A 13377-nucleotide genomic window follows, 5' to 3' on the forward strand; every position below is an offset into this window, starting at 1 on the left:
ACATAAGCCGTAAGAATCTGAGAGTGGATTCCAGATCCTCATCCCTCTTGGCACAAAGATTTTACCCAAAAACTCATGCTCCTTAAAAAAAGTTTGCATTCTGACATCAAACTTGAGGCATGAGGAAGAACCTAAACTGTGCTGATTATTTTTACTACATGTGGAATTATCAAAACAACATTTTTTGGTCAAAGATCAGAGCGTCTGTACTGGATGCAACAAAAAGCTGTGTAATAGCAGAGTGATTAGAGCAGAGCCTCTGTTAGTGGGCAGTTACTTGTTTGATACTCTGCCCTGCAGGCAGTTTTTAAAGAGCTGCTCAACATTTCACCCAGAAATATTTCTTAAAATATGCCTTCCTTCTTGAACGGGAAAAGCACAGACTGTCCTACATAAAATCTGGGATAATACACTGTCTTTTGACTAGTCTTTAGTATGAAAATGTGTGGGGAAACTCACAGAGTGAATTCCCCAGACACCCTTTTCAAACACATTGTAACAAAGAGGGAAACCAGGCTTTGTGTTGCACTACATGATGACAGGGCTATTTTAACAATCCACCTTTCAAGCAAAAGCTCCTCAAGACATGCCTGCCAGGCATGAGGAACCCCTCACCTGCAGTCCAATGTTCAGGTACAGAAAGCCAATGGAGCCCCTCTCTCCCAGCTCATCCTGCTTCTCTGTGCCACCCATCTCCACGATGCACAGCGACTCGGGCTGTGCGGGCAGCGCCTGCATACTCAGGGGCTGTAAGCAATCCTGAGGAAAACAGGAGAGAGAAAACACCAGTCAGCAAGGCTTGGCATAGCAAGACAGGATTCAAGCTCCATCTAAGAAGCTTAAAGACGCCCTTTTAGGTCTCCAGAAAGAAGTATTCAGCACAGAAAAAAGGAAAAAGTCACAACAGCTACTCACCGAAGGGTCAAGTGAAATAATTCTGACAGTGTTGTCCACCAGTCCAACAGCAAGGAACCGGGAACGCTGCTCCCCAGGGGGAACGTTGGCCAGGCTCATGCAAACGACGTCGGCTGACATCTCCTTTCTCTCTGTGTACTCATTCAGCTGTCCTGACTGAGAAAGAAAAACATATGACTTACTAATTAGATACTTTGTTTTTAAACAATGCTTTCGATTTGTTATATGAACAACATCACAATTTTTAAACCATTTATTTCAGCTACAATTGGAAGAACCAGAAGAACAAGAGTACAAAAACACAATTTTCAGCCTCAGTTATGACCTTCAGAGACCTTAATTAGCCATTAAATTATCTCAGATAGACACAGTCTTGATATGCAGGGCTTTGATATATCCATTCTAGAAGAATGCTCTACTACTGAATCCTTTTCTGCAGGTCTGACCAAGATCAATCACTGGCATAACCCATACCTCAGTCTACCAAACTCATTCACAACATTAACATACATACCGGGTCCATCTCAAAGTAAACCAGTTCTCCTCCAGTCAGTGCTATCACTACTTGTCTTTGGTTCACAGCACATTTTACAATGGTTTTCTTTCCTGGTGTCTTCCATTCATTTACTCTCTTATCTGCTCGGATGTGCCGAATCCCATCTGGATAAACCTGAAGGAAAAAAAAGGTCCCATCAACTCTGTATTTACCATCTCTTCACAACTCCCCTTTCACTAGTGGTTCTGACTCAGCAGAAGCCAAAGGCAAGAACTGCTCCTGGCAGCCAGTGGTCCATCAGCTATGCACCAGGCTGAACCAACAGGAAGATACTTGCCAGCTGGGAGAACTTCATCTTTTAACCACAGCAAGGAGCTACTGAAGGAGATTAGGACCATTTTGGAGTGGTCCAGTTTCACTTAGCAAGATATAAAAAGGGAAAGGCTAAATCAGCATCATTCTGTGCCAACCTGCATCTTTAGACATGTGTTGCACTACTGCAAAAATCACATCTGTGCAGCAAGCTGTGAGTGGCAGACATAGTAGACACGTCAGAAAGAATATTTTTTTATTCCATTACCTGTACCAAAGCATCATCACCAAGAAGAGAGCAGGACAAGGTGGGTGTAGTACCCAGGAATCCAGAGTCAGTCACTTCTTCTACAGTCTCTCCGATAGACAGCACCAGTGTGGCATTTACGAAGGACACAATAATGTAAGCATCAAATTCATCTGGTCAAGGGAGACAAAAAAAAGAGTATTGATTTAATAAATGCAAGGCTTCCCAACACAATCAGCAGTCTGACAAATGTCTAGCAGTTGCTCTTCAGCAGAATTCCTGTGACAATTACAGCTGCTGACAGTATTGCACAAGTTCGCTCTAGGACACGCTGTCCAAAAGCCAGCCACTGCTGGACTCCAAACAATGCAAGACCAAGCCAGGGATCAAACCACGATCCAGATCCACAGTCAATTCACGATACTCTAGATTCTGGCAAGAAAGATTCTCATCTATTTTTTTTCAAAGAACGCTCAAGTTCTCAAAGGTTTTAAAACTGTTGTCCCCCCTCACCCAAGGAGCTGAATCCAGATTTAACACCCAAAAAAGTCAAACTAAATACTCTACTCCAAAAATTTGAACGTAAGGAATCTATCTGCAGAAACCACACCACAGATGTTGCACACAGGAGGTTGCAGTACCACAATCTCTATCTAGGAGCCACGCAATGAAAGGCTGCAGAGAACAATTAGGGTGCATTGCAGCAGAATTCAGGGTTAAACCTGCTCTACCCTCCTCCAAAAGCTCAACTGGCTTCTACTCACACTGTGAGATCTCCTGGGATAAGAAACAATTAGATTTTAAAGATAGCTGCAATACTGTCATTTATCCCAATGGAAGTAAAGGTCAGTGTCTGCTCTATTATCTCCAGTACTGTCTTCTCCCAAAGGGGACAGCGTGGGAGACTCCTGTAGCTTGGACATGGAGGAGCTATGCTAATGAAAATAATCTAAAGAGCTCATTTGGAAATAGGGAAACTTTGTGGGAAATGATGGTAGTAGGACTGGGTAAAGCAAATGTCCCAGTTTACTGCTGTCTGCTTTCACTCTGCAGAAAGTAATAGGTCTTAAGAGGGAAAGAGGACAATCTCATTAAAACAGAATACCAAAAGCAACAGAAACAATGAAATCTATTGGGAAATGGAGCCAAGAGCCTTGGAAGACAAATAAGATTGCCTCAGAGAAGCAACTCCACTTCTGCTGCTGTTGTCATGCAACTGCTATTTCTTAAAAAGAAAATTCCTCTTTTTAACCCAACTCAACCCAAAGCTCAGCCTTGGGCACCACAGCATATCTAGTAGAGGTGAGGGTGTAAGAGAGCTGTCAGTTTCTGCTCTTGAAAGGAGATTCTCCATAGTTTTCAAACATAGGAGACCATGGAGAAGTGGCTAATAACTTTAACAGAAAAGGAAAATAGAGGAGTTTCACTGGGATGGAAACAGGATGCCACAAAATACAATGCAGCAGCCTAAAGAACCTGAGCTGGGTTAACCAAAACAAAAGCTTGAAGAACTAATCCTTTTCTTATCCACCCTGTTTAGATGGAAGCATTGCCAAACCTGCTGTGTCACGTTTATAACAAAAAGCTCTTACATACAGTTGAAAATATGCAAGTGAAAAATTAAAAAATCCATCCTTCTTCTCTGCAACATCTGGTATACAGACCACAGCTCTGATCAAACTGAAAAGTTCTGTGTAACTAAAGCAATTCCAACAGAAGTCTGTGGCATGAACTCCATTACTATTCTATTAACCACTCACAGCCTATAACCACCAACAGCTCCAAAACCCCACGAACAGGAACCAGTCCATTTGGGGGAATGAGAAAGTAAGAACTGAATCTGCAGAGAGCCCCATCAGTAAAGCCAACTACTTGCACACTTGGCTAAACTGGAGAATTCCTCCAACATTAACAGCAGATGATAAGAGTTCAGCAAGACACACTTACACACTGCTTATTTTCTACACTGAACAGCAGCTTCTCCTACAAATTTGCACAAATTTTTCAACACCAGAAGTCTACAAGAATTCCTCGATCATGGAGTTTCTAGCAGTTCACAGGCTAACCATTTGATTCATAAATATCCCATAGACAGGATGTTCTAAGAATTCCATTTCAAAGACCACTGTTGCTTTCCAAATTACTTCAGAGCTGCTGCCTTCCTCCCTAGGGGCTGTCAATTCTCATGATAAACCACTGTGTCCCAGCTGGAGATTTAAGCATGTGATTTGGAATAGGACAAAGAACTCCCATCTGAAAACAAAACAGATTCCCTTAGTCCTACTCTAGATGAAAACTCATTCCTACCTCTTAATATTTTTTTTGCTCTTTCTTTCCATTGGCTTACATTTATATTAGAGCATGCCTTTAAGTCTGTGTCAATAATGGTGACAAGTGCATTTCTGCTTGAAGTCTGTGTTGCTTAATGACTCTCTGCTGGAGCTTTTGAAATAAAGGGTTTGCTTTACCAGAATTAAGTCAGTGAATAAGACACATTCATTTAGGTTCAAACAATAAAATTCTGGTTTAGAAAATATAGCAGCCTAGTTGAAATTAAGAGGACTAAATCCCTAGGGCACACTGAGAGTATTCTCAGCTAGAAAAAGAAAAGATCTATAGATTTTAATATGAAAAGCTATCTACTTAGCTCTGCACAATCCCAAGCAAAACATCAGGCTCCCCAGAGTTTTAAACAGATAGGCATCATTTTGTATGCAGACACAAAACTTCAGAGATGCTTACTACTGTTCTAACTGCACCAGTCAGCTCCTTTCAGTGAGTAACAGAGACATTTTAATGACTCTGAAGAGCCACAGCTGGACTCATTCTCCTACACATGCATTACAAGTTTTCTGCAGCTTCATGCACACATCACAACCAGTTATGAAATCATGACATTTCAGTCCATGAACTCTAGACAACTGTGCTTTTTATTATTTGCCATGGATTCAGTTTGAGTTAGTCCATGAGAATTCCATTCTTATATGCCAGTCCAGTCCTAACAGTTTTCTCATGCTCTGCAGCATCTGAATTTGCACCGACACAAATGCAATCACCATGAGCTCAGAGGAGTTCGGTGAGCAAACTGGTGAGCAGTGGCAGAGCTCAGGATCACTATCAGTTAACACACTCTGAGGGGATGACAGCACATTTTCCTGGGCTTCTGTTTACTACTGCGTGGCGAGTCCGCAGCACTGACTCACTGCACATTGCTCCTCCAGTAAGAGTGCCAGGTAGGGAATGCTGACTCTCAGCTCCCAGCTTTCATCTATCAACACAACAGAGCACACACCTACACCCACAGATATTCAACTGGAATAGAGGGTTTGGTGCAAATCCTACCCACTTCTGTCTCACAGGCAGATGATTCTCATAACCACAGAGGGCATTCCCATGCCAGCGATACCTACAAATGCTCCAAGCACACTTGATCTTTTTCTCTTGGAGATCTGTTCAAAGCAGCTGGGAGCCTAAATTTGGTCTACCAGAGCTGAAAATACCCCTTAACCACACACATCCAATTTTAGCAAGAACTGACTGTCCCACAGAGACACAGTTGATTGTTTTGCTTCCCAAGGACTGCAAGATGGACTGGGATCTGCTTTCTACTCCTCAGCTACTGAACTTCAAAGACAACAATCTTCAACTGCACACCAGTTTCTAGAATTTGTTTACTGAAATGCTTAGTATAAACGCAGCCCCATGCTGTTGGGATTCTCTGTGGTTAACATGTGGTACTGCACAGTAGCCCCTAGCAGTAGGTACACACCTGTGGTGATCAGCACCTCCACCACCAGCCACCTGTGGAAGAAAAAAAAAGGCTTGGTATTGGTAGTGAGTATCACCACGTACCAGCCAAGGTTAGTATTTGCTTTGAAGACTGCAGACCCAGGTGTTTCTTACAGAGGCCTTGCAGCACACACACATACTGCAACATCGAGGCGGAGCTGGGCAACCCCACACTGCCAACTGAGCCCTCAAAGGCACTTTAAAGATTAGACACGTCTGTAAAGGTTCTGAACTCTTTCTGATTAAAACACACTAAATTAATTTCTGAATTCCGTGAGTTGGAACTTGGGGATCAGTTTCACAGATCTATAAACTGTATACAGTGAATAGCACAGCGTAACAGCTACAGATTCCAGCCTTTCTGAAATCATGGAGATGATCATGCTGAAACCTGGAGAATCTGGAAGGTGGAAAGCAAAGGAGGCAATGAGACTGGTCCACTTCCTGCAGATCACCAATGGTCCTCCACCTCGTGAAAAGTCAAAGTCTTCTTCTGGAACCCCAAGAGAAAAGATTTTAAAACTGTAAGGTGATGTCAGAAGCCTCCAGTCCTCAGAGGGAGGAAATCTTACCAATTTCTTTTCCAGAATGCTGGACAAAAGGTTTCTAACAAACTGGAATGCCTCTTCAGAAAACCATGTATGTAAATCCCACTGCAGCATTTGAAATTCCCACAGGGTTATTGGTTCCCTGGAAGACATGCTACTCTGCTTAAATGTGAAGTATCATGTCACCATAGCAGGCTAAAGCCTCTATTGCAACAATCTGGCCTTCCTAGATCCTGTGCATAAACCTAGGGAAGTCTTTGTGAGAGTTACACAAAGCACCGCTTGGGAAATAATCCCTGAGCCTGCCAGTACCCAGAACAGATTTCCTACAAGCTTTTTAGGTGTTTCTGTGCAATTCTGCTCTCACCATCAAGAGAAAGGCAGGAGAAGGGACTACATTTCCTCTTGTATGTTAGTAATGCTATTATTCCAGATCACAAAATTAAAAAAAAAACCAAACCAAATAACCAACCAAACCCCCAGTCCAGTATATTCTGCCAACCTCAAATCTTAATCTTCCCAGAATCACCAACCTTCTACATATTGCTGGCTCTTGAATAGAGTATGTCCTAGTCCAGAGTGGTTTTTTTCAAAGATATGCACAGAAGGAAGTAATAAATAAAGACAGTGTTGCTGATTTATGATCTTTGTTCCATAATTTGTATCCCACTCTCTCACAAAGAGCTGATTACTACAGTTGTCAACACACACATGAAGAATAGTGAGTATGCTCCAACAACAAGAATAGCTGCTGCCTGCTGATGTTTGAGCAAGAACTTATGGGCAAAAAACTTATGGGAAATGAAAATTCATTGGAAGTTCAGCAGCTTCAGGCTGCAAATGTACGGCTGACACAGCATACTGGGCGATGGAGGCAGCTGCAGGCAACTGCCTCTTTGTCAAAAGAAATGTGACAATACCAGGGGACCAGAGGGTGGGTGGCTTCTAAAGACAAGCAGGTGGCTGCTGACTCAAACCACAATTTCTGGGAATGGCACACAAGCATCACGCAGCACCATTCCTATCTCCTTGGACAGAAAACCGGAAAACAGCAACAAACAAAACACACACAAAAACATTATGGCCTCCCTGTGCTTCAGGAAAATACTGCATACCTTCAACATGTCTCCTCACAGTCCATACAGCATTGGGGTTACCAGGCAGCTCTGAGACGGCCATTTCGGATACCTAACAGTAAACAGGAAGAAGGTTCTTTTGCAAACAGATGTTTAGACTTAATAGAGTAAGCAATCAAACCACCAGCAGTTTTTAAGCTTTCCCACAACTGGACAGGAAAGCTAACAATTCCCAATTCTAATGCTCTCAGCCCATGCCAGATGTGCTACAGGGCAAAACATGGTCAGCAACGATATGGTAACATTATTGCTTTGGATGATCAGCTTTAAAACAAGGTCATCCACCCCCAGCAGAGATCAGCAGCAGCTGGCAGACACCAGGAATGCTCCAGCTCAATACACTCAAGTATTAGAAGAGACAAAATGCAGGTTTTGTTGAAGTCAAGTAAACAAAAAGCCTTTGAGACTGTAAGAATAAACAGTACAATTTATTTCTCTTCTATTTCTCTAGAAGCAAGAGAAAGTAGCTCTCCAGAGTACAGCAGAAGGAGAATCCCCTCGTTTCAGCACCTTTATTTCAAGGATTTCCTCACACCACCCTCACCTCTCAGGCTGTTCTTCTAAAGTGCTGGATGTCTTACCTCAAGTCCATGTCTTAAAACCCTCAGGGATGACCTGGGCCCCCGACCACATGCCACATACAACTGGGGTGTGTCTTCATTGGCCAAATCTGCTATCTGTGTGGAGAAAAAGCGTAAAAATAACATGTATGGAATGAGAAAATAAAACTAGATCTACGTATCACACTACTGCTTTAATAATGTTTTGCAAACACCAAAAGTTGGGGAGATGCCATAAGGTGTTCCAGCTGCTGCCCTGAAAGAATATTAAGTTTTACCCAAACTCTTTGGTAAGAACTGGTCTGATGGTCAACAGAGAAGCATCACAGAATCACAGGCTGACACCCTGTGTTTAGATATGTATTTAATGCCACAGGAATCAAAACTACCAGGCCAGGTACCAATCTGAGTCAGCTGTCTGAGAACTCTACAGATTTGCCTTTCTATCAGTCTTTACTTGGAGCAGGATTTCTGGAAACCTGGAATAACATAGCTGGTGACTCCACTCACACTTGTGGTAAACAGGAACTTAATGATGGCAACATACCTGACAACACAGAATAGGAGACAAACTGTCCAACTCATCCACCAGCACCAGGTTCTTCAGAGGTCGTGGCTGAAAAAAGAATGTATCTCCTTCCTCAAGAGGCATGGCAGAGGAAAACTCTGGCTCCTCATCGTCATCCCCCAGGTGAGCTATCTGGTATAGGTAACTTGAGACAGAAAGAAAAGTGTCAGCATGTTCAGAGCAAGGCTCATATAGCCTTCTTTAAGTAAGGTTTAACCAGATATTTAGGTAGTGGGGAAGAAAGAAATCCAACCCTACATTACACAGTTATTAATATTTGGTTTTAAGGATTGTCTTCTGTGTGACAAAGTACTTAAAAATAATCAGAGGCCTGCAAAGAAAAAAAACCACAAAACCCACAAACAAGAGAACTCCCCCACAACCTCCCAGCTTCAGCCCTTCACATTTGCAGCTGTCACTGGCAAGGTATCCCAGAGTTTCAGTGTTTTGCTTGCCCTTGAGCCTTTTAGATATTCTTGTGTTAAAGCCAAAGCACCAACTGACAGCTGAGGCCATAATCAAGGCCAATGGCTAACACTTCAACTCCACAGTTATCTATTTTATTGGAATACTCTCACTTTTTTAACCACACTATTTTTAACCACATTCCCTATTCCACTTTATGAGTCTAAATAACACAACAATCAAATAAAACTTCAGAGAAGAAAATTCCCCAAAAAACCCACAGAAAGATAGACTGAGTTACTTCCAGTTTTTAATGAAGCCTGAATATGGCTTCCTCAACTCAGATTCAATCCAGCAAACTGGCTGGGGCTCCCTCAGGTGGCTGACTGCAGATACAGTCAGGAAAATTTCAATTCCTGTGAATCCCCCCTCAGACAAAGTTTAGCTAATCTTCAAAGGTGTGCATGATCCTTTAGAGTATTTAGAAGCCCAAACATGAATTAGGAAAAAGCCCTCAAGTATACATCAAGTAAGGAAAGGAACACAGCTACTAATAAGAAACCCTATTTACTTCTGAGTGGGCCACAGACACAAAAATTCAAAACTATCAAACTAACTGAAAAGATAATTCACCTAGATATGTGATGAACCCTACACAAACAGCAAATGCTCAATTTTTCCAAAACCTGCTGCAACAGCAAGTAACCTTTTGTTATCTGCATGTCATCATCTAATCTGAGTTCAAACAAGAAGAAAATTCCCCCATTCATAGTCTAATCCGACTGTCCTTCTCAAGCCCTCTGAACAAAGCACTAATTTACCCATTAAATCAGAGGTGTTGTCTTTCTATGCACACTAAGTTCAAGGGTCAGTCTGCAGGCCTGAACAGAACAGGGGAAAAACACTGACGAAAGATTGTTTACTCACTGGTTTCCAAATTCAGATGCCACAAAGAGAAACCCTGTTTTCAGCACACACATGGCAGCGGCAACAGGAACAGTGTCAAAGTACTTCAGTCGAATCTCTGTTACCTGAAAGCAGACGAAGATGTGACTGTGATGGTAAAATACTGGAGCTCCACATGTGTGATTTAATAAAAAACACCTATGTAACTATCTTTTCCAAAGAAATGAAGCAAGACTAGGCTTGCACATGTGAGCAGGCTACACATCAGTTTGGGGCACCAGGTTATAAATCACAAAATCCAACAGACTATTTGAACAGACAAGCCAGGCTGCCTGTTTTATTCCAAGATGTTCTGCCTTTTGTAACACTGAGTCAATTTGGAAAATAAAAGCTATAAAAATAGCAAGCTGCTTAAGAGAAAAAAAATTTGCTTCACTGAACACTAGCCGTTCTCCAGCATTAAAAAAATAACCGTCCTGAGCAAATTTCTAAATTTGATATGGTCTCAACAGCTGTTGGTGAAACATCCAAGAACAATCTTCAGGCACTTGAACATCACAGAATCACAGTTTATTCCGAGTTGGAAGGGACCAACAAGGATTATCAAGTCCAACTCCCAGCTCGGCACAGAGCAACCCCAAAAATCACAGCATGTGTTTGAGATCATTGTCCAAACACTCCTTGAACTCTGGCAGGCTTGGTGCTTGCTAGACAATCACCCCTTGTATCAAATATTACATGTTTAAATGAATAAATTAACATTCTACATTTACTCAAAAAACCCAACTCAGCAGAGATCTTGTCAGAGCAAAATACTAAAACAAGCAGCAGCAAGCCACTGCAAGCCAGTTATTTCAATTCACAGACCAAGCTAGTTTCTTCAACTTGCAAAAATATTGACTGATATAAATACTCAATTAAGAGACTAGAGGGTACATGCTAAAATCCAGGGAAGGGTTCCACAGAAAGAGTTACTGAAATACTCTCCAGGAGGCTCATGGACCACAGTTTACATCTTTTAAGGAAAAAACCACCTCTAGAACATTTCAAGTATGCTCAAGTGACTGCAGCTTAATCCTCACAGGATTTTGCAAACCTTGCACTGTGTCTCTTTATGACTAAAATCCACAATTGTGACCAGTGTTAACTGTATTACAAATCACATAAAGCATGTGCCCTTACACAGCTAAACTTGCAACAGTAAATATGTATCACCTTAAAGAAAGTAATTTACTAAGGACTCCTCTCAATTAATGTTTCTGCATTCATGTGATGCTTACCATGTCTTCATCAGTCTCCAGAGTAATTTTGAAGATGTCTCCCTGCTCTGTCTGGGCCAGGAAGAAGAACATGGACTTGGTCTTATGTGTAGCAGAGCAGACAAAAATCATACCCCTCTCTGGGTCATCCAAGTCATTCTGTCAGGAAAGACAGGAGGTCATTGGTGGAATTACCTGACAAGCACAGAAGTGATTTCACTGACTGAAGTATTTCCATTTCCCAGGTGCCTTAAGAGCTCACAGTATGGAAGAAGGCTTTTAACACAAAGCACATCCCTTCGTTACACCTGTAGTCACCCCTGGTACATCTCTGCCCCAGAAGGAAATACAGTTGTGGGACACTGTGCCTAAACATCATCCCTCATCTGTTTTACTCTCCTCTCCAGGCAACTCTCACATATCAAAGCCAAAAACACAGGAAAGGACTGTAACCCAGAAACATCTGGTTTTGAGCACTCTGGCAGGTGTTCAAAGCATTGCCAAAGCATGTAATTCCCCATACCAAAGGGAGAGGAAGCAGCCTTAGTTGCAACAGAGCTGCTGTTGAATTCATCTGCATCTATAATTGCCACCATTCAGCATCTCAAGTAATCCTATCTTGCACTGACATGCTGCCTGATCAGAGGCTTTGGAGTATCTCCAGTATAAATCTCAGAGAAGAGACATGAACCACACTCATCACTTCAGGCTATGCCCACCTTCGTCCTCCCTCCCAGATAACACACAGCCAGTGAGGCAGATAAACCAATGTGGTTTTAACTCCTTTTTTCTTACTTTAAAACCTTCCTGATGCCCTTAACCTTGAAAAGCAAATTCCAAGCATTCATAATCTTAAAGAATTCTCACCCGTCTCCTGGGAATTGGGCATCTGATATCAGGCTGGTCACCAAAGTTTTTGTAAGTAATATAATTTTCAGAACAGATCAGTACCCCACTGGGGCCATCAGAACCACCCGGAACTGAAAGAAAATGATTAGGAGAAAAGCCTTTACCACAGATCTGACTCGCTGCTTGCAGAATATTTGGTTTTCTTTAATGCAATGTAGTTTCCAGTACTCTCCATCACCCTGTATGTATGAATCGGCTCTTATTGAAAAGACAGAAGACTGAGTACAAGCTGCCTGTGCCACCATGAGAACAGAGCAGAAGGAACCAGGGGACCTGGAAGGATGCAGCTTCTGACAAATTGCTTAAGTTTTATCCTTTCTGGCTTATTCTTATTAGAATTTATTATTATTTATTTCTTATTATTTCCCATTAGAAAGCCATGCCATGCCCAAAATACCACACTAGCAACTTAAACACAACCCCTGGGTTTCTGGCATATTTGCTTGTAGAAACGTCCATCATATGAATTAGTATCTTTAGTTAATAGAAGCATTTCTAAAACCATACTTTGTGATCTCATGTAACAAAAGATATCACCAAACAGATTCAGCAAAATATTTGGTGTCTGTCTGACAGCTGCCTACAGGAGATGCAACAGGGCAAGCATACAAAGATGCTCTCCTAGCTCAGCATCTTTTGTGCTTGGAGAGGAACCTGCAGCAGTTTCCCTGGTTGAAGGTGTTATATTGGCTCTGCATCCAACCCCTCAAAGTGGGCTTTTAGTCCATGGATTCACCTACTGCCTTTAGCTGATGGAATCCCATTCAAGAGAGAACAACAGCACCTACACATTAACTAAAACTAAGTCCTTTTGCATTGCTATCAGCTAATTTCAGGAGACCTCTCTAACTGCAGCTGCTTCTACAAATACTTGTGTATTTCCATGTGTGAACCACCCCTCATTACCTGACTACAAGGTCAATTAACTAATTTATACTAATGGCTCAAACTACAATTAAAACAACTCCTAAGATGTAAAGAGTATTGACTCTGTTTTCCTAGGGAATGGGAACCAAGTAGACCCATGCAAAAACATCTCTGTAGGCAGTACCTGTTATGAGGAAGTTGCCATGCTCTTCCAGGGGCTCACTGTATTTCCTGACAACATGGTTCAAACCCAAGTCCAATTCATAAAACGTCAATGTCTGTTGTGTGTTGGCTGCAGCTTCACCTGTGGGATCATTGTCTGCTTCCTAAAACAGAACACATGGAGGGGTCTTTGAAGAAAAGTATTAAAAGGAGGAGCAAAGCTGATACGTGGGGAAACAGTTTTGAGTAACAACAGAATGGAGGCCACAAGATTGGAAACTGCACAAGAGAAGATCAG

General features: G+C 42.0%; 1 protein-coding gene and 1 non-coding gene across 2 annotated transcripts in view; both read right to left on the reverse strand.

Moving 5' to 3' along the window:
• The window catches only part of SF3B3 (splicing factor 3b subunit 3), a 28469-nt gene that overhangs the window by 11982 nt on the left and 3110 nt on the right, over window positions 1–13377 (reverse strand). Inside the window, exons 5-15 of the mRNA XM_005526299.2 lie at window positions 13102–13243; window positions 12009–12121; window positions 11163–11300; window positions 9904–10007; window positions 8551–8716; window positions 8025–8120; window positions 7423–7495; window positions 1992–2143; window positions 1430–1585; window positions 916–1071; window positions 616–759 (exon numbers count right to left, since the gene is read on the reverse strand). Of these exons, the coding sequence (XP_005526356.1) occupies window positions 616–759; window positions 916–1071; window positions 1430–1585; window positions 1992–2143; window positions 7423–7495; window positions 8025–8120; window positions 8551–8716; window positions 9904–10007; window positions 11163–11300; window positions 12009–12121; window positions 13102–13243 (1440 nt within the window). The remainder of the gene's footprint in view (window positions 1–615; window positions 760–915; window positions 1072–1429; window positions 1586–1991; window positions 2144–7422; window positions 7496–8024; window positions 8121–8550; window positions 8717–9903; window positions 10008–11162; window positions 11301–12008; window positions 12122–13101; window positions 13244–13377) is intronic.
• Window positions 11774–11853, reverse strand: LOC148183147 (small nucleolar RNA SNORD111). The gene has a single exon (XR_015773831.1). It is a non-coding gene; the product is annotated as a small nucleolar RNA SNORD111 (small nucleolar RNA).

Source organism: Pseudopodoces humilis, chromosome 14 (assembly GCF_049639895.1).
Source record: "Pseudopodoces humilis isolate 2021_Gansu_Grassland_sample_001 chromosome 14, ASM4963989v1, whole genome shotgun sequence".
Classification (NCBI taxonomy): Eukaryota; Metazoa; Chordata; class Aves; order Passeriformes; family Paridae; genus Pseudopodoces; species Pseudopodoces humilis.